The sequence below is a fragment of the Abrus precatorius genome, unplaced genomic scaffold (genome assembly GCF_003935025.1).
Source record: "Abrus precatorius isolate BTA unplaced genomic scaffold, Abrus_2018 Scaffold6, whole genome shotgun sequence".
NCBI classification, from domain to species: Eukaryota; Viridiplantae; Streptophyta; class Magnoliopsida; order Fabales; family Fabaceae; genus Abrus; species Abrus precatorius.
In genome coordinates, this window is record NW_020874406.1 from 17,721,016 (window position 1) to 17,742,524 (window position 21,509).

Here is a 21,509-nt window from a genome sequence, read left to right on the forward strand (position 1 = left end):
CCCTTTTAAGTTTTTGACTTTTGACAGTAGAATGGGTTGAATTATAAAAATTTAGAATAATCGGTTATGTAAAATGGAAGTTCAAATTTAAGTCCTTTTCAAGCATAAAACTCAGAATAATTTGATTTTTTAAAAATTGTTTTGATATGAATTAGAAATAAATTATTACATTAATTATAATTTTGTAAAATACATTAAAATTTAGAATATCAAATATGTATCCAACAAATTTAAAAAAGTTACATTACTTCATAAAAAATAAATTAAACATAACTATTTAAAATGAATATTTTAATAATAATTTAATTATTTAATTTTTTTAATTATAATTATCGTCCTAGTTCTCACGATCACAATGTATAATTTAAAATCAGATATTGATTATATTAATATATTATAATATATAATAAATCAATACTTTTAATTTTATAAATAATAAATTAATAATTTTAATTTTATATAATAAATTCAATTTAGAATAAAAATTACTTAAAAAGTATATTCATTTAAAAAAGCGATACTAGTAGCAACTCGTAGGCTAGTTGGTCTTGCATGAGTTCAAGTTTATTAGATTAAGTTAAAATAATATTTCTTCTCTAATAGATATTTTTGGGTGACAAAATTATTAGTCTTCATATAAAATCATGAATGTTTATATTTTTAAAATTTAATTTGAAAGCATAGTTAGTGTTTTAAAATATTTTCCTTTCACGCTTTCCTGTCATCTAATTTATCTTTTCTCATTTTCATTTTTTTTTCTTATTTTTTGTAAACGATGAATAACCTTTGGCAACTACCATCACATTCCATTCTTTATAGCATAAAACAATCAATGAATTAAAGGTAAAAGATACGAAAATAAAAAAATAGACAACAATGCTGAAGCCATGCAAAATCATTAAAAATGGTAAATTTTTATAAAAAAATATATTATTTAATATTATCAATTCATCTGAATTACATTAAATATTTACTATATATAATTTCTTATTTGTACAAGATTGCACAAATTAAAAAAATTGATATATATATATATATATATATATATATATTATTTTAAATTATAAATATCTTTAAAAACTTTAAAGGAACACGGAATGCAGATCCATTTGACAATGAAACCTATAAAGTTCTTCACATTTAATATTCAATGAAATTACATAGCGGAATGGACAAGACTACCAAGAACCCTACCGATCTTTCTTTCTTCATCAACAAACAAATAATGAAGGCGAGAGGTTACTGTTTGCAAAGAATGCTGTTATAAACACGATATTATGTATCCAATTTTCAAGTTTGTCTAAGATTTGTTTAGCCTAAAGATGATAAGAAAAATGGCCTTCAACCTAATTTGTCATGTCAACCTGCAAATCAAAAGAATCATTTAAGCAAAATATCCAAGCTGTATGAAATATGATAGCAACTTGGAGAAATAGTTGTCTTGCAAAGGAAGTGGGGAAACAACTTACAATTGGGATCCCAGGAAAATTGAATGGTTGGATTCCAACTAATCCTGGAGAAAGTAGACTGCATAAAGTTAATTGATTAGTTTCTACTTTCAACTAACGGAAATCCTTTTAAAGTAAATCTTCAAAAAACGTGTTATGAGACTAATGGAAGGGTTTTCTCAGCCTAACACCCAATGATTACATGAAGCACTAATGTTCTTTGTACCAACCTCAACTTCAGAGCTCTTTGATGAATGCTCCCCAGATATTCTTTGATGATGATGATGCACATCTGCTTGCTGAAACGGTTGCTCTGCTGTTGTGGATTGAGATTGTAAGTGTAAATCACCTGTGGAGCTCAGTGCATCACCTTTACCTGCATCAAGCATTGGGCTAAGCCCATCTGCAAAACTAAGACAATCAGTTATAGAACCATCAGTCAACTCCTCACCACATTTCATGATTGAAGTGGGAGATTCCAAGCCACCAAATGACTCCATCCCCATTGCCTCCACTTCTGCCAACAGATCTGAAACTGACTCATCAAAATCAGTTGGTTCGCCAAAGATTGCCAGCCATGTAGATGTATTACACACTGGATTAGTTACATTAGGACTAGGGCATCTCCAGTTTTGACCGGAAGACTGCCCAGAATTATCCTCACTGTCTGATTGTTTCTGACAACTTTGCCCACTATTACTTTGACCATCAGAAATCCTGTTCAAATCGAAATTTCCATTATCTTCAGATTTTCTCTCGATCCCATGATCTTCCCTTAATTTATCAGAAGGATTCTCGATCAGTTTCTCAAAAAAGGTAGTTGATGGTAGAGAAGGGTTTACATGGGGGTGGTCATGACAAGAAATTTCACATTTTGATGACTCTTCCCTCCTTTCAAAATTTCCACTTTGCCCCTCATTGTTATTCCCATCTGCTTGTACAGTCCAACAAGGAGACTGAGAGTGCCATCCATTGCTCCTAACAGATTCATCTATACCATTTGATTGTGCATGAGTATCATCTACCTTTTGCTCCACACTCTGCTCAATAATTTGACTCTGTGCAAAATTTTCAATCCTTGTCATATTGCTCTCACCATCCTGACTATTTTCTTTATTATCCATTTTACCATTGGCCCCCAAAAACAGTTGTTGGCTGTTGTATGATGCCGACACATGTTTGGAATACTTCCCACTCAGAACATCTGTTAAGAACATAGAGTTATCTTGTTTCTCATCTATCTTCCATATTCTTAGATTTGTAGGAAAGTATCCGCTTGCATTCCACTGATGCAGCTGCAGTATAGAGAAAGGTCCTTGAATCTTCCCAGTTGGATCCTGATAATGCCATGGTTTATCATTCACCATATCGCTAATTGGAAGCTCCATCCCTGTAGAGAGAAGTAATGATGAAATATCTGCCACAACACCAGATGCTTCTAATCTCACAACTCCTGCATTAGTGCTATCATTAATTACTGTTTCACTAGGGTTAATCAGGTTCTTTATTATACATATATTCACAGTTTGCTCCTAGGTAGTGTAGTGAGCAAGTCTTGTGTACTGCATTGAACAGAAACCATTCCAATTATGTTGATGTTTATTGCTTGTCTTAGCCTTGTTTTTTAAATTATTTGATTCTATTTCTATACAGGAGCTTCCAGAACTAAAACCTTTGTCATCTTTAAGATGATAAAGTTCATGAGAAGGTTGAACATTACAACTTAGAAAAGCAGTACCTTTGTATGGATTTTTAGCTTGAAGGATTTCATCAAGTGTCAAAGATAGCTTCTCTTTCAAATACATCCAATACACCTTGAAGAGATATTCCCAGCTGCTCTTGTCATCAAAATCGACTTCACACTATAAAAGCAACACAAGGGAAAAAAATAGATCATCATGCATTCATGTATCATTAACTCAACATCAAGTAAACTGCTCCCCCATCTCACCTTTTGTCTCCCTCCCTAGTACACAGTAAAAGAAGGAGGAAACAGTAATCAAGTACGTGCATATAAAAGAAAGTTTAACATACCATTGGCTTATTGCCCTGGGCAATGTTCTCTATCAGCATTATAGTCCTCTTGCACATTCCACACAAACCTTTATTTCCTCTTACGCAGACAAAATCAGCATCTTTTGTACATCCCTTGCACAAAGAATATGTACAAGTGTAGCACATATAATGCGATGTCTTTCCACAATTGCTACATATATGCCAACCTAAGTAGTGAAAAATATATGCGTTCATTAAAAGGAAAGCTGCACCATGTAATACAACTAAAATATTAAAACCCAAAACAAACAAAAGAGATTGACTTCTCATAAATAAGGAATGAGGGTCCACTGTTTGGCAAATGCAATAATTGTAAAACTCTAATAAAGAGATAATAAGTGAATTGTTTCTACCAAATACACAGAAAAGAAAGACACATGCATTGGAAATCTAAACACTAAATCCAATCTATGCAAGTGGAGCCAATGCCATTCATACATGCATTTTCTTCCCTCCTAACTGAAGCACTTCTTGATACAATTGTCATCAGTTAATAAACCCCATCTTTAATTACAATTTAATTTCAAAAAGTTTAAATTCAAATTTCATTTACAAAAGATTAGAATTCATTAAAGCAATAAAATGTAAGTTAATCACTTCCACTTTCAAACTTTCAAATTAATTCATACATCTCTTATCTCGTATAGGTAAATAAATACAAGATTCTGTTACTTCAAAACTTTAATTGGAACTCCAAAGTTAGCATTCATCACCATGCACACAAAATAAGATACATATATGCCAACCTAAGTAGTGAAAAATATATGCGTTCATTAAAAGGAAAGCTGCACCGTGTAATACAACTAAAATATTAAAACCCAAAACAAACAAAAGAGATTGACTTCTCATAAATAAGGAATGAGGGTCCACTGTTTGGCAAATGTAATAATTGTAAAACTCTAATAAAGAGATAATAAGTGAATTGTTTCTACCAAATACACAGAAAAGAATACACATGCATTGGAAATCTAAACACTAAATCCAATCTATGCAAGTGGAGCCAATGCCATTCATACATGCATTTTCTTCCCTCCTAACTGAAGCACTTCTTGATACAATTGTCATCAGTTAATAAACCCCATCTTTAATTACAATTTAATTTCAAAAAGTTTAAATTCAAATTTCATTTACAAAAGATTAGAATTCATTAAAGCAATAAAATGTAAGTTAATCACTTCCACTTTCAAACTTTCAAATTAATTCATACATCTCTTATCTCGTATAGGTAAATAAATACAAGATTCTGTTACTTCAAAACTTTAATTGGAACTCCAAAGTTAGCATTCATCACCATGCACACAAAATAAGATACACATATGCCAACCTAAGTAGTGAAAAATATATGCGTTCATTAAAAGGAAAGCTGCACCATGTAATACAACTAAAATATTAAAACCCAAAACAAACAAAAGAGATTGACTTCTCATAAATAAGGAATAAGGGTCCACTGTTTGGCAAATGTAATAATTGTAAAACTCTAATAAAGAGATAATAAGTGAATTGTTTCTACCAAATACACAGAAAAGAATACACATGCATTGGAAATCTAAACACTAAATCCAATCTATGCAAGTGGAGCCAATGCCATTCATACATGCATTTTCTTCCCTCCTAACTGAAGCACTTCTTGATACAATTGTCATCAGTTAATAAACCCCATCTTTAATTACAATTTAATTTCAAAAAGTTTAAATTCAAATTTCATTTAAAAAAAGATTAGAATTCACTAAAGCAATAAAATGTAAGTTAATCACTTCCACTTTCAAACTTTCAAATTAATTCATACATCTCTTATCTCGTATAGGTAAATAAATACAAGATTCTGTTACTTCAAAACTTTAATTGGAACTCCAAAGTTAGCATTCATCACCATGCACACAAAATAAGATACATGTAAGTAAAAATAACCTTGGATATTATTCCTCAAGTTTCAAAGAACATATACAGAGAGCAAAATCAGATCCACATGCATGTTAATTAGGGAATTATGTGGACAAATTAACACAGACATGCACATAAAAATCAAACATAGTTGAAGAAGAATCGTACCGCAATTCCACTTGGCCTTTGAACGGAAAAATGCTTCGTCTCGCTTAATACACGAGGGATGATAGGCTTTAGGGCAACCCCTAAAAAAGAAAGAAAAGAAAGAGAGAGAAACCGATAAATCCTCGAATGATAACAACTGAATAAACGCACGTGCTACTAGCAAGGTTAAACCCAAAGTGAAACTGAATTTGCAAACTCGAACTCAAATTTCGCATGATTGAGCAATCATAAGGGCGAAGTGAAGAGTAGGACGACTCACCGGCGATCGCAGAGAACAAGGCTTCCACCATCGAAGCATATGAAGCAAACATCTTCCTCATCCTTCTTCGGCTTCAACGGAGGAGTCGTTTTCGGAACGGTCTTTCCCTTGGCTGGACGACCACGCTTCCTTTTCAAAACGGCGACCATACCACCATCGTTTACCTCAGCCATCTCAACATCGGAGGCCTCTGTGACAGAAACTCCAACGAGCTGCGACTTCTCGAAATCCCCAACAGCGGCGCTGACAACCTCCGCGGCTGGCGTGACCGCTGGGGGCTGCTGCTGAAGCTGCGATTCCATAGAAGAATGGAATGGAATCGAGAGAATCAAGTACTGGAAAGCATGAATTGAGAGAGTTGCGAGAGAGAAAGGAACCCTAACGAGGAATTGGGATTGGGATTGGGGTGTGGTCGGTCTAATGTGGTGAGTGGGCACACGGAATTGGAGTTGAAAAATGGACTTGGTGCAGATGTAAGGAGACTTGTTTGTTTCTTTCTTCTTTCCTTTTTTTAAGAAATTAATATTAATTTTTGCCTTTTCGCTTTTACCTTTCATGACAATATATTAAAATATTATTATTAATTAGTGTTTTTATTATTTGGTTTGTGATAATTCTTCAAGATTGTGAATGAATGGACAAAAGCGACTCTTACGTGTGTCGATTCTGCGTTTCTCCAACAGCACGTGGTTAGTTGTTACCGAGGAAAGGCCACTCATTGTGCCTGGGACCCACTTCGCTGTTATGTTCAACGCCAAAAACATGATCCAAATCACTCTTTCTCCTCTTCCTTATACTCACAATGTAATCTATTTTTATTAACATTAACATCAAAATCTTGAGCCAGTTTTCTATGTGGGACCCATGTTATGTTCATTTTAAATTATTTATATAATAATTTCTTTTACTTCAAAACTTGTTGTTTAAATATATAAACTTCTATTTTTATTTTTTATATATAGAATGAGGATAAAAGGTAAATTAAAATAAGTATTTTATAAAATTAAATTTTGAAGTGAGTTTTTTTATAAAGTTAGAAATTTAAGTGATGAGTACTCATAATTTTAATGGTTGAAATGGAAATTTACTTTACTCAAAATATTTAATATGAAAATGTATATTAAAATTAAAATTAATAGTATTAAAAACTCAATTGAATATAAATGAAATAATTATCAATTCGAAGAAAAATAATAAAATGATGAGCCTGCTTTTAAGGAAAACATTTACTTACAATATTATTTATTTATTTATTGGTATATGAAGAAATATTAATATAAGTAAAATGTGTTTAGGATTATGTATTTGGGGTTGTAAAATAAGTACTTTGCTTATTAGGATGTCCTAATCATAAATGCTTTTTACATTAATTTAATTAAAATTTTATTTGAATATTTCGTTACATTTATTAGAGGCAATTATGTTGAGTTTTATTCACTCGAAGAAATCACATATTAAACTGAGGTTAAAACAGTTTCTGCTTATACGCATTTAGATTCGCCCTTTCATTTTATTTTGGATCCTATTGTGAAAACACGACAAGTTTGGTTTGCGTTCATTCTTGTTTGTGGCACGAAAGGATTGTATGGTCAAAAAGGTGCACTTCCTGTTTTGCTTTCATACAAACTTTCCTATCAGTTTCTGCTATTTTCATCTTTTATTGTACAAACTTTCCCATCTATTTCAGTAAGATAAGTTTATTATTAATTTATTAAACTTTAAAAATAAGTAAAATTCTTATTTTAAATATAAATTCACTTTTTTAGATAAACTTTTTCCTTGCGAGTGGTGTTTTGCTCCCGCAAGTTAATCAAGATTTTATAAATTATCACGTCACTATTACGATGTGTGCTGTCAAGAAGTTCGAGTATTATTTAAGATGTTGCCCATAATTTACCTAAAAGACATGATATCGCGCGCCCCATCATAAATGTTTGGTTTGACTTGTTGTTTGTTTCACTCAAGAACCTCTTCTGGGTTGAAATTTTTATAGATGTTACGATGTGATTCACGTGTATCTACATTTTTCTTTTATGCCACCTTTAAATATATATATATTGCAATTTATTCTATTCCTATTTTATGAAATCACTGTTCCGTGTGCTAAACACGACATTAGTTTTGATGATAAAAGGGTTGATTTTATTCGAAAAATAGAAACTCAAACATCAACATATATAATTTTTTAATCACGCAAGCAAGGAGTATAAACCTGGATTTAATTAAAATAATGGGTAAAGAAGTTTAGAGAAAGATCTTTTGACATAATGCAAAAGGTTTCACACACACTGACACACAAAGCTATTCCAAACACGTTGAATTAAAGTGGTCTTAAAGATAAGGTGATTAGGATATTTCTTACAACAAAACAAGTCGAAAACAACTGACTACAGTGGCAAAGGCATTTGTTACAAGGAGATGATTGACTGGTACTTAACTTTTAGGTGTTGAATGAGTGAAAGTAGAGGGAAAATAAAAAAAATGACAGTAATGATAAAAAAAAAATAGAGGAAAAGATAGAGAATGAATATAAAGGCAAATGTGAGAAAACATAAGTAATATTTTATTATATCATCTTGAAGTGGATATTTTGTATTAAGTTATAAATTAGTAATTGTGTCTCTTTTCATTATGAAAGTGGAACCATTTGAGTTTATGGCGAATGGCACCACACATGTCACCCAAGTGGAATTGCCATATTTCTATATGTGATATTAATCCATTTAGGAGGTAGGAAGTTGGTGTAGGACACTCCATCAGCAAGGTTTCTGCTCCTCCACCGGCAGCATTTATTCTTAGAATTTGAGTTTGAGAAATACTATGTATATGTATATATGTATGTTTGTTGGATTTAAGCCTAATAGGTAAGTACGTCAGTTACGGTGGAAAATAATATAAAACATTGGATTATGAATAGAAGAAACTAAGGAGTTGCTGTAATTATATAAGTTAGGATTCCTTCTCCAAGTCTGAGATTTCTAACTAAGAATTTTCCATTTGAAGTCACAATTATAAAGAGGAATTTAGAAGGGATCTCTTGTTCCGTCTTGCTATTAGCACAAATAAGTGACATTCTTTTTAGAATATTCATTAAGACAACCGATTTTTTAGATGCTCTTTAAAAAGTATGCAATTATTCATGGGTTTCTAGATGTTTTAAATTCTACTATGAACATGATCAGTATGTTAGGTTTGCCCGTTTGGGTTCCTTGAGTCCTATATCAGTTAGGTATTTAGCTTATTTATAACATGTTTTAGTTCAGTATATGTTAAAGAATTAATTAAGAATAAATTTAAAGAATAAGTGATTATTTTTCTTGAAAAAAAAAAAAACTATTCTAGACACTGTTTTCATCGCTTCTTTTTTATAAAACGTTCCAGCCTGTTTTACTGTGATCACAGTTAGCATTTAACATATTTCTTTCTTGTTTTTATTATTTTTAATATTATTTAAAAATAATAATACGGCACTAATAAAATCGAAGATTAAAAAAAAGAGTTATTTTCTTAAACCAAAGATATCATAAAGTTTCATGTTGCATACACTTGAGTCTGTTATAGCTTTGCTTTTAGTTGGATTATTTAGCTGTGTTTACCGTTTCTACCTTCGTTACCTTCCACTTGAGCTTGAGACAAATTCTATAGAGTACCTTGTTGAGTTTGGTACGCAGATATATTCTTATTTTGTCAATCCTTTAATTATCCTTTTCAATCAGTTTATTCCTAAACTATTTTTTTATGCTACTCTTTTAACTGGTTTTCCTTTTAAAACCAAACCAAACCACCCATACTTCATTAGCCACCACTATTCTACTTGGAAAATTCTTAGCATGTAGAAAACAACAACACAACCCGTTGTTCCGTTTTTTTCATCAAACCAGCCACGATTCCATGTCCTTATCCAACAAATCTCATCTCCCTCAAAACAATGACCCCCTCTACCGTTTTCAAAGAGTGTAGCACATAAAAGTGGGTCTTCATGGCAATTATTAGGAAAATTGAGTGTGGAGCTTGGAACAAGGGCTGAGTTAAACGGGTTTCCATGGCAAGATCTAGTTTGAGAAGAGACTGAGTGGGCTTTAAGTTAATGGTTATGATGGAGGAGAGTGGTTATTCTTTTGGTGAATCAAGAGAACTTAATAGTTTTGAGGGTTGATTTGTGAATGGTTTGGCATGGAGTGGTGTCAAGAGGGGTAATCAAGGATGGTGTATTATTTGGTTTGGGATCTTTTCTTCAGTGACTGGTAGTTGCAGCATAGGGTGGTTTTGGTTGACTTGAAGTGGACCTGCAATAAAGTTGAGAGCAAGGAGACAGATAAAAAAATAAAGGAGTGAAATGAAATTACAAAGAATTAAAGATTTTAGAATGAAAAGTGTAGAAGGAGCAATATGTTGGATAAAGAAAAATGATTCTTTGATATTTTAGATTGTCAATTGAGTGGAGGAAGATAGAAATCGAAAACAAAAAGTTTTTTTATCTTGTTCTTGACATTCTGAATTCTTTGTCTGCTTTTTTGCTTCTTCCTTTCACCAGGATGGATACAAGTATGGACTCAGTTGCACTAATGTTTGAAGAAATTGAGCAAGTCTTTACCATGGTTATAATGTGGAATGTTGAATTATAAAAATTGTAGTTCTGAAATTAATGGTTTTATATATGTATATTTTATAAGCTTATCAATACGTTTATAATTCAATTCTAACCCAATAGTCAACATTGTCTCTTAACATATCTCATTTAATGGAGTAAGATTTTTATTATTGTTGTAATCAATTATATCTTCTACTTAAATCTTAACAATTGATTATTGCATGTTTTAGACTTTACCTTTATTTGATTCAAGAAAAGATCATAAAAGGACGAATAAATTTATAAAAATGAGAATTTCTACTGCGTGGGTATATGAAAAGGTGAGAACAAAAAAGAAGTTAGAGAAATTGAAACAAGAAGGTACATGCAAGTTGCAACCTACCAAATTTTCTTTCTGTGGGAAGAAAATGTGCAAGTGCTCTTATTCTTCTCAAATGCTTTTCTAAACTCGTGTGTGTTGTGGTTAGCACGAGGAAATAATTAAATGGTTAAGTTTGCTCTGTTAGTATAACTTTTACTTTCCAAAAATTAATTTATTATCATATATATTTTAAGTTTATATTAATAATATCATTAATTAATAGTATACAAATTTTTTATATTAACAAAATTATATATTTATTTAGTGGTATAAAAATTTAGTATATATGCATCATATCATTTATCAGAAGTCTATAACGCGTATGTTGATAAGAACTTGATTATTAATTACATGTATGAAAATGATTTTTTAGAGAGATTATATTTACTTTAGTAATTTATTTACTTTGAAAGTACTAGATTATCAGCTGAGAATGCCATAGTAGATGCTAAAAACAAACTCATAATATCTACATTAATAACGTAATCTTTGTTAAATAAATATTATATACTGATAGATCAAATTTTTTATAATTTAATACTATTCCAACCACTAGCATTTGTTTAACTTTTCGTATAGAATATTATTTTGCAGTGCATTTGCACCACTTCAAGATTGTCCCTATCCCATTGTTACACTCTAACGGGTGATTTCATGACAATGGAAGTGAGAACTGAAATGAAAGCTGAAACATATGCCATAGATTCCAGTAGTATTCTCTTAATTTTATGCAGCTGTTTGGAATTAGATCTTGTGTTTCATAATTGTGGTGCAGTTTTTGGAGATATCCTTGTCATGCTGGCTTGGAACTGAGATTGTTTACCAAATTCTTCGTAAGAGCCACATTTGGGAAATAAGAACAACCACACTTGCTTTGAGTCTCATAGTCTCATTCCGTGCAGAACAGATGAGGGTTATGTTCATGAAATTAAGTCTAGTTTGTTATGTTCTCTTGCTTTTTCTTATTTATCACAGGTTTTGGAGTTATTTTTTACCAATGGTTTGTATTAATTGTAAAAGAAAAATATAATTTAAGCTGTGTAAACCAATTCAAATTTTGATCATCTAACGTTAAAACTTATTTCAACACTTTCATCATTTGAAATAATTATCTCTATCTTTCATTCAGTTTTTATAATATTTGTATATATACACATTAAAAAAAATATTATTCGAAATTAAAAAAGACCACTTTTGTTGTCCTATTTGTGATGTATAACAATATTATTGATATTTTAATGCGACAAATATGGAAATAAATATCATTTTGTTATAAACAACTACATTATTTGTTTTTACAATTACTATTAGTTACTCCTCATGTCAAATATTAATGTTCCCAGTCTATTAAGTTATGAGTTTTATTAGTATCAGTCCTTAAAGCATATTTTAATTAAATATTTAAAAATATTAAATTTCTATTAAAAAAACACTTATTACACTTTTTTGTGTAATAAATACTTAAAAAAACATTTGTCACTTTTGTTTGTTTAAAATCAATCTTAAAGATCATTTAAGTATGATTAAAAAATCAATATTTTTTAATTAAAACTCTGTTAAAAAAAAGATATTGGTTAACATTTTCTTTTTCTTAAAAACATGTTTAAGCCTGGATTTAACAAGGTAAATTCTACCTACATAAAGCAGCAGGCAATATCCTTAGCTATTAAACTACTTAAATGGGTACTTTTGGTGTGGACAATGACTCTTGAGTATATCAAATGGTTAATGATTCCGCCTCATGTCTACGGCCACGCACAATACTTTTGTGGTGGTTATTTTAATTATTTCCGCGTCTTATTTGGTGGGCAAGTTTGCACCTTATCCCATTCTTTTGTTTCTTTACGTAGTTGGGATCCACATTTATTTTCTATACGTTCTCAATGCAGTGATTTAGTACAATTTGCAATGGAAATTAGCCGACATGTCTGTTCCATACAATGACCCTCATCATGACCATTTCAATCAATTCGTTAAATTTGGTATCGGGGAAACACTTAGGATTGAACATTGAAGAATTAAGATTGGTCATCATGTTGTGCTAATGTATCATTTTTGCTATGAAAATAGATATATAGAGACATTTTGTTTTTCTCTCTGGTAGTTAGAGATTCTTGTAGGACGTAAAAATAACAGCAAAGAAACTAATCGTACACCTATCACAAAATGGAAATAAATGAAGCTGATCTTTTTATCTCTTCCAAATTGTATTATTTTCTTTTCATGATGTTTCACCACGGATGAACCTCTTTTTTATATGAGTGCACGGAGGAACTTTACTTGAACTATACTGAGTAATTTCGGTGAAAATGTCTTTAGGGCTATAAGTAAACATGTCCAGATGCTATCCATGAAATCAGTTAAAAGTGCACTGCACTCACATGCATCATTGCTTGCCTTTTGCTTCGTCCATTCAAAGGCAATTCCGAATGCAAATTACAACAATATTGGCATCGTACATTAATTAATCTACCATCAAGAAACCAAAACTAATTACTCCAATTCTGAATTGCAGTGCTCACGGCAATTGGAATCTTGGACTCCCACTGCACCGCGTATACCTGACTTTTGGCTAGGTTGTATGAAATGTCATTTGTTTTATAATGATTAACAATCATTAGAGTATTAACAATGCAATTATAAAACTCAAGAAAAATAAAAGGTGGTAACGACATAATAAAATATTTTTTCATCAACATCAAGCATATTTGATGCAAAATTACCTTAATAATGCATCAATGAAAATTGTATTCAAGGAAAATATTCACAGATGCATCAACTCCTTCTACCTAAATAATGATTAACCAAAAAAGTGTACCCTCCTACCATATTAGGAGAATGAAAATGGTAAGGATGTGTACCTCTCCAGTTTTCATTCAGTCCTTCCCATGGCCTAATAAAATCCTCAACCTCATAAGACAAATCCAGAGAGCAAGATCTCAACCCCCTAGCTTCTGCAAGCAGAAGTTCATTAAGAATCTAATTTGAAACAAAAAATTAACCACAAAAGTAGTGTTTGATAATATGCAACAGGTTAGGCAATATTCGAACAAGATTATGCACTCAGATCATAATTCAATCAAGTAAGAAACATTATCAAAAAGTAGGAAGATGAAATGAATTAAAACTAGTCAATATTACTAACTGTACCATCTTCAAGATATATAGGATATGTGAAGTACTAATTAATGGGCATGAATCACTCATCCAGACTGTTCTTAAAATAAAGTCGTTCCCGTAAAACATTTGTCGGCAAAGTTGAATTGAAGTGTTCCTTTTGTAGCATGACTGTTAAATAATTATTCTTATTCAAGCAATTACTGTAAGCATGCTATATTGCTAATCAATAAATTGCAGCAATAAAAATGTATAAGTTAACCTAGTGCCGTAAATGTGGCACAAAAATCAACATATTGAGCACTGGTCCAAAACCCTAGGTGAACACAGCACACCTCTTACACCCATAAAAATATGAATAATAACTTGGTAGTTCAGACTTCAGACAATATCCTTAAACAACATCGGAATTTCACAAAGGGTAATTTATTTTCTAGCAAATCAAATCGCATATATATAGCTCCAGATGATTCAGAAACAATAGTTCCTGCACCAGCTGCAGCTGATCCACTAACTCCAAGTACAGGGATCAGGGTACCAAAAATTGGAAGCAAAGCAACAAGTTCTACGTCAATTGCTGGGAAAGCTACCACTATTCAATGCTTAAAACGAAAAATTCACTGCTGAACTAGCGACTATGATCTAATGGCCTCCTGCAAAGTGAAAATTCATCTTTAAATCAAGGTGAATTTATTGGCATTTATCGAATCAAAGACTAGTTCTTATCGTGTTGTTAATATAGTATAAACAGCAAAACCTTCAAGTTCTATCTCATGTAATTTTTAATAAATGACAATTTAAAGCAAAGATTATCACTTTTACGCACACAGGATGCCTCAGCATGTAACCTTGAAATCAAGGTGAATTTATTGGCAATTTTACCAAAGCAAAGACTAGTTCTTAACGTGTTGTTAATACAATATAAAGTTTATAAACAGCAAAACCTTAGATCAAGATAGAGTAGTTTCATATAAAAAAATTATGCCACTTGACTAATACAGTCAGGTTAAATTACAACGATTGGAAAGAGCCAACTTCAGATATGTTAAGGATTACAAAAAAACAAATGTGACCAATGCTAATGGAATCTAAAATCATGGGTGCAAGTAATCACAGGATGCTCCCTTCTTACAGTACCCACTTTCATAAAATTTACAAACTCGCTGCCCTTTGGGCAGAGGCCTATATGAGCCTCCATTTCCAACACCAAATAATGATTGCCTGTTATATGCAATTCTGCCCCTTCCAAAACCTGATTCCCTACCATGACCTTGCAAACCCCGATCTCTGGGTACAGAAAATCGATCACTGCCATATCTTGTTTGGCTGTCTCCAAAGGCTTGAGTTACTACAGAATTGTATGAATTTGAGCTCCTGTTTTCCTGCACTGCCGTTTGGCATACTCCCCAACCCATGTTTGCATTTCCTTGATCAATTCCACCCCATCCCAAGTGTGTATTCTCTGACCCAAGTCTCCAAGTTGTGTCTGTAGCCAAGCCCAAGGTTGCAGAGGATGGAACAATGGGTGAATTTTCTGAACGTGACTCCCACTGATTACCTGAAACACTAACATTCTTTGTACCCACCTCAACTTTAGAACTTCTTGAAGAATGCTCCCCAGATATTCTTTGATGATGATGTACATCTGCTTGCTGTAAAGGTTCCTCGGCTGCTGATGATTGAGATGGTAAGTTTAAATCAGCTGTGGAACTCAGTGCATCACCTTTACCTGCGTCAAGCATTGGACTAAGCTCTGCAAAATTGAGACAATCATTTTTAGAACCTTCAGTCAATTCCTCACCACATTTCATGATTGAAGTGGGAGATTCCAAGCCACCCAGTGATTCCATTGCCTCCACTTCTGCCAATAGATCTGAAACTGACTCATCAAAATCATTGGGTTCACCAATGATTGCCTGCCATGTAGTTGTATTACATGCTGGAGGGGAAGGGGGATTATGCAAATCAAATCCCAGCTTGTGCGGTGATGTCTTTGTACCCGAAACATGAGTTGATGTGGTAACCAAGCAATTGGAAGAACTATTTACATTGGTGTGTCTCCAGTTCTGTCCAGAAGATTGCCCTGAATTATCTTCACTATCTGATTGCTTATGATAACTCTGCCCACTATTACTCTGACCATCAGATGTCCTGTTAGAGCCATTATTTCCATTATCTTCAGAGTTTCCTTCTATCCCATGACCTTTCCTTAATTTATCAGAAGGAATCTCATTCAAGTTCTCAGGAAAGGCAGTTGAGAGTAATGGAGGAAAAACATGCAGTTGGTCCTGCCATCCATTGCTCCTAACAGATTCATCTTTACCATTAGACTGAGTAGAGGTATCATCCACCTTTTGTTCCCTGCTCTGCTCGATAATTTGGCTGTCTGAAGAAATTTCATTCTTTGATGCATTCCTCCCAGCATCCTGACTATTATCTTTATTATCCAAGGTAACACTGACACCTAAAGACAGCAACTGGCTGTTGAATGGCAATGACACAGTTTTGGAACACTTCCCACTTATTGCATCAGTCAACAATATAGAGTTATCTTGTTTATCATCTATCTTCCATATTCTGAGATCAGGAGGGAAGTGACCACTTTTATTCCAATTCCACAGCTGCAACATAGAAAAAGGTCCTTGAATCTTCCCAGTTGGATCCTGATAATGCCATGACCTATCACTCCTAAGATCATTAAATGGCTGTTCCAATCCAGTAGAGAGAAGAGATGATGAAATATCCACTGGAACAGTAGACACTTCTGATTTGGGAACTGCCTTAGTGCTATCATCGATAGCTGTATCATCATGGTTAATATGATTCTTTAGCACGCATATATTCCCCATTGGCTGGCGGGCAGCAGGTAAGTCTTGTGTTTTGCATCCCACATCGTTCAAGACACCATTCCAAATTTTGGGAAAAACAGGCCCCCTCTCTCTTCTATCAAATCCAAGATATTTTGACCATATATTGCCATCTGCATATTCACATTATAGTTACCATGAGACAAGCATTGACTGGACAAAAGCCAAGGAAACAAGGTCTGTGGAGTAAATGAATGCTACCTTTCTTCCTTTCATCAGACTCTCCATCATCTTCATCAGACTCAAACATTGAATCCAAATTGGGGTCAGAGTGTACATCCGGAATTTCATGCAGCCTGCGCTGACGTTCCTCCGGAGAGTTTAGTAGCTGCAACTTCTCCACATACTCTTTAAGCGTGCAGTTTAGTCAAGGAACCTTAATCATGCCCTTCAGCAAAAGAATAAATATGCAGAGAAACCAATCACCATCTAATGTGCATCTACCCATTTATTGCTTAACCCATCCTCGTAAAAGTCTCTGTTAGTTTACAAAAATTTCTAGAATGTGTGTCCAATTTTAAATTAAACAAAATAGTGCATCATATCATATGACTGCATAGTGCATGTTCATCTATAAAATTAGGCAATCATAAATTTAACAAACAAAAATGTAGTTTCCTCAAGAATATATAGACACACGAGACAAAATAACGAACAAATAAAACTACATTTTTTAACATGTAGCTTTAAATGCCTCCTACAATTTTAACATCCATTCAGCAACGAATCCCTAATGGCTTAGTAAACTAAAGAATATGTATTAGCATATATTTCAACTATGGATCATGAATAGTTGTAGAATTTAACTGTGCATTATTCAGATTTCCGTAACCACAGTTAAGTTTGTTTGGAGAGAAATGAACAACAGCGTAAGTAGTAAGCAGCAAAGGATATTCTTTTCTATGCCCCTTTTCACTTGCTCTATCTCGAAGATGATTAAGCCGCAATATCTCAGCTTCCAGCAACTAGATCAATAGAATAGCATTGTCATGTTAAAATTAAGACCAACAATATGCCAAGTCATATTTACAACATTAAAGGATGACATTGACCATGCTCAAATACACACACACACATATACACACAATTTTTCTAACATAAGCAACATTGCATACAATAAGTTGTTTATGGTAAATTTTTATTGAAAATTGTAGTATTTATCAAATATTGTATTTTCAATAAAAATTTACCATGTATATCATGTGCAATATTGCATAAGTTTTATATATATATATATATATATATATTGTTGAATTCTAAAAGAGGGGGAGGAGGATTATGCCTCTAAAATAAGAGCATTTTGCTATTGCAAATCAAATTTTTCACCAAATTCATGTTTTGAATTCACTTCACAATTGTTAAGTGGAAGATAATAATTATACTATACATGATTTAGATGTGAGAGGACAAGTTAAGAGGCCTGTAACATCATGGTACCCTATTAAATTTATGGATAGATTTTATACACTTTGAGTTTTCCTCAATAAAAACGAGAATCAACCATAAATTATATTTCTATTTCTATACCAGATAAAAAAAAGGAAAGGAAGTTACATCATTAACTCTAATTGCTTGAAGTGCCAATGCTTTGTCCAGAATCTCTCCCTATAGCCAACAAAAACAGTCATCTTAAACTCGAACAAATACCACACACTTTATGGAAGTTGACATAATATACACACTAACCACAGTCAATCTTTTTGACAGCCCATATTTTATACTCTGACGCAAACGCTTGCATTCATCCTGGATATAAAATGAATATATTAACCATTAGCAAACTCACATAGAAGAAACTTTAACTCTTATACACATTCTAGAGTTTCTTCAAAAGGTTATATGATTTAAGTAACAATTATTCACCTCAGCAAACTCCTGATTTGAAATTTCATCAATTGATATGACCTCCTTCCTATTTAAGTTTAAAATTTCAAGCTTAATATCAGTTGCTTTTGTGCCAACTTTGTAGGGTTCAGCAACCTTGCTTGTACCTGCACAGGTACCAAGACCAATTTCAACTCATGCAATTTACAATAAGCATAATTTACTATAAGTATTGGAGGCTGTAAGAGTTCATTTACCTACAACTTGGACAAGTCTATGCATATCTTGTTTTTGATCACTACTAGAGACTCTTATCCGCACAAATGAACCAACAACTTTCTCATGAATCTTTTCAATATCTTCAGTTAGATTCTCCATCAGAGCTTGCCGCAAGTAGATCAAGTTAATGTTGTGAGTGTCTATAGCAGCATATGCATCAGGATTATTTTGTGGCACTATCACATCATCCTTTCTACGTGTTTTACATCTCTTGTCACTAACTAACGCTAACTGTTTATTGTAATTGTTAATGGCTTCCCCTTCACTAGCAACAGCATCAATAATTCCTGCTCCAAAAGTATTTTCCACAGGGCCATTGTCTTTTAACAGAAAGTGGGATTCGAGAAGCTCTAGCATTTCAATGTGGCCAACACGTGCTTTTCCAAACAAATTTAATAGTCTAGAGTCACAAACAATTTGGGATTTCTGTTGAGGATCACGAAGATTATTTTTCTTTACATACTCCAGCAAGAGAGTCTGGACATCAAATTGAGACAGGAGAGATGTATCACCATTTTTCATATGTGCAACAAACTCTAAAAGCTCTTTTGATGCCCATTTTGTGCATTCAGGCAAAGACACCCCACTGTCACCACCAGAAGTTACCCTATCAAAGCAATCACCCTTGCTAAGAAGCTTCTGCGGTCTCTTGGACTTGTTGTTTTTTGAATTATTTGATTCTATGTCTATACAGGAGTTCTCAGAACCAGAACCTTTGTCATCTTTAAGATGATAAAGTTCATGGGGAGTTTGAATCTTACAACCCATAGGAGCAACACTTTTCCATGGGTTTTTAGCTTGAAGGAGCTCGTCAAAAGTTAAAGACAGCTTCCCTTTCAAATACATCCAATAAACCTTGAATAGATACTCCCAGCTGCTCTTGTCATCAAAATCCACTTCGCACTGTAAGAGTGGTACAGGGAAAACAAAGAAAAAAATTAGACCATCAAACAAGTGTACTTCATTAATTCAACCCCTCCCCCCTCCTTATTCATTTTCTGTCCTGTCATACACAAGTCAAACTGACATAGAAAGAGGAGAGGTGGGTGGGGGAAATAGTAGTAGAAATCCAGCTTAGAAAAGAAAGTTTAACGTACCATTTCCTTATTTCCCTGGGCACTGTTCTCAATCAGCATTATAGTTCTCATGCATACCCCACACAAACCTTTGTTTTCTCTGACACAAACAAAATCAGCATCTTTTGTACATCCCTTGCACAAAGAGTATGTGCAAGTATAGCACATATAATGGGCTGCCTTCTGACAAGCACTACATATATGCCAACCTGAGTAGTGCAAAAACAAATGCTTATTAAGAGAATGCTATGCAATTTATTACACACTAAAAAGTAAAAATATTAAAACATGAAACAAATTGCGGGGATTGATTTCTCAAAAACAAGGAGTAAGTGTCCACCAATTGGCAAATGCAATAAATAAGATACTCAATTAAACAAGATAATAGATTAATATCATTATAGAATATTGAGCTGATTCCGTAGAATCTAGGACAATTGTCAAACTCCAAATGTTTCTAGCAAAAACACAAAGAAGTGAGACGCGCATAGGAAATCCAACTATATTCCTAAAAACACGCAGGATTAGTAATCCAATTGCATGCCAATAAAGCAAAGTTTAACACACACAACATACCGCAATTCCACTTGGCCTTCGATCGGAAGAAGGCCTCGTCTCGCTTAATACACGCGGGATGATACGCTTTGGGACAACCCCTAAAAATGGAACGAAAAGGAGAGAGAGAAATAAATATTAGAAAAACAAAATCGACACCATTGATAGCAACTGAATAACGCATAAGCGACCTTAATTGCGAGCTATAGCCGAGCGGAAACAGAATCCACACAAACACGAAATCCATTTATAGCTAGCAATGATGACTCACCGGCGATCGCAGAGAACGAGGCTTCCACCGTCGAAGCAAATGAAACAAACATCCTCCTCATCCTTCTGCTGCTTCACAGGAGGAGCCGTTTTCGGAACGCCTCTGGCCGGACGACCACGCTTCCTCTTCAAAACGACACCGTCCACGACGGTGACTTCCAAATTAGGCACGCAACAAGCACCCTCTGTCTCCGCCACGTCAACATCGCGAGCTAGCGCGACGGGAACTCCGACCAGTCGCGACTCCTCCAAATCCCTAACAACGCTCGCCGCTGTTTCCGGCTGCGGTTGACGCGGTTCTTCCATGGGAAAAGAAGAAGAAAAGAAAATCGAATCGAATCGAATCGAAGGAAGAGAATCAATAATTGGGGAACATGAGAGTTGCGTGAGCGAAAGAAAACCCTAGTATCGGCAGGAATTGGGGTCTGGTGTTGTGGTGAGTGGGCACATGGATGGATTTGGAAATGGACGCAGATGAAATAAGGCACTGTTTGTTTTGTTGGTAATTTCGTGTCAAAAAGCAGAGAGATCCCGATTGCTGGAGAGAGAGGGGGAGAGAGAGAGAGAGAGAGAGAGAGAGTGTGTGCTACTCTGACCTCTGAGTGAGAAGACGGTAGCACGACATGGTCACTGGGGATTGGTTGAATGTGGGTAGCTCCTCTCACTCCTAAATTTTCTCTCTCTTTCTTCCTCCCTTTTTTTTATTTATTTTTTGCTTTTATTTTACCTTTTCTATTTTATAGCCATATTTAATTAAT

At 33.6% G+C, this 21,509-nt stretch overlaps 2 protein-coding genes across 5 annotated transcripts; both read right to left on the minus strand.

Moving 5' to 3' along the window:
* Window positions 1-1,060: 1,060 nt before the first annotated feature.
* Window positions 1,061-6,308, minus strand: LOC113868461. Of its 3 annotated transcripts, none has more exons than XM_027504062.1 (7): window positions 5,812-6,300; window positions 5,553-5,632; window positions 3,483-3,670; window positions 3,187-3,310; window positions 1,679-2,838; window positions 1,470-1,527; window positions 1,061-1,364 (listed from the first exon to the last, which is right to left on the minus strand). In XM_027504062.1, the coding sequence occupies exons 1-7, from the start codon at window positions 6,111-6,113 to the stop codon at window positions 1,360-1,362; spliced, it is 1,917 nt and encodes a 638-aa protein (XP_027359863.1). In that variant the 5' UTR covers window positions 6,114-6,300; the 3' UTR covers window positions 1,061-1,359. The 3 variants fall into 3 exon arrangements, with proteins under 3 accessions (XP_027359863.1, XP_027359861.1, XP_027359862.1); XM_027504060.1 differs by having other exon boundaries at window positions 1,089-1,364; window positions 1,679-2,901; window positions 5,812-6,307; XM_027504061.1 differs by having other exon boundaries at window positions 1,098-1,364; window positions 1,470-1,513; window positions 1,679-2,901; window positions 5,812-6,308.
* An 8,418-nt stretch (window positions 6,309-14,726) lies between these two features.
* On the minus strand, window positions 14,727-21,509 carry LOC113869503 (zinc finger CCCH domain-containing protein 44). Of its 2 annotated transcripts, XM_027505844.1 has the most exons (10): window positions 20,753-21,509; window positions 20,503-20,582; window positions 19,948-20,135; window positions 18,829-19,753; window positions 18,611-18,738; window positions 18,434-18,493; window positions 18,302-18,352; window positions 17,642-17,712; window positions 16,949-17,103; window positions 14,727-16,860 (listed from the first exon to the last, which is right to left on the minus strand). In XM_027505844.1, exons 1-10 carry the CDS (start codon window positions 21,055-21,057, stop codon window positions 14,975-14,977), a joined length of 3,849 nt encoding a protein of 1,282 aa, XP_027361645.1. In that variant the 5' UTR covers window positions 21,058-21,509; the 3' UTR covers window positions 14,727-14,974. The 2 variants fall into 2 exon arrangements, with proteins under 2 accessions (XP_027361645.1, XP_027361646.1); XM_027505845.1 differs by lacking the exon at window positions 20,503-20,582 and having other exon boundaries at window positions 20,753-21,507.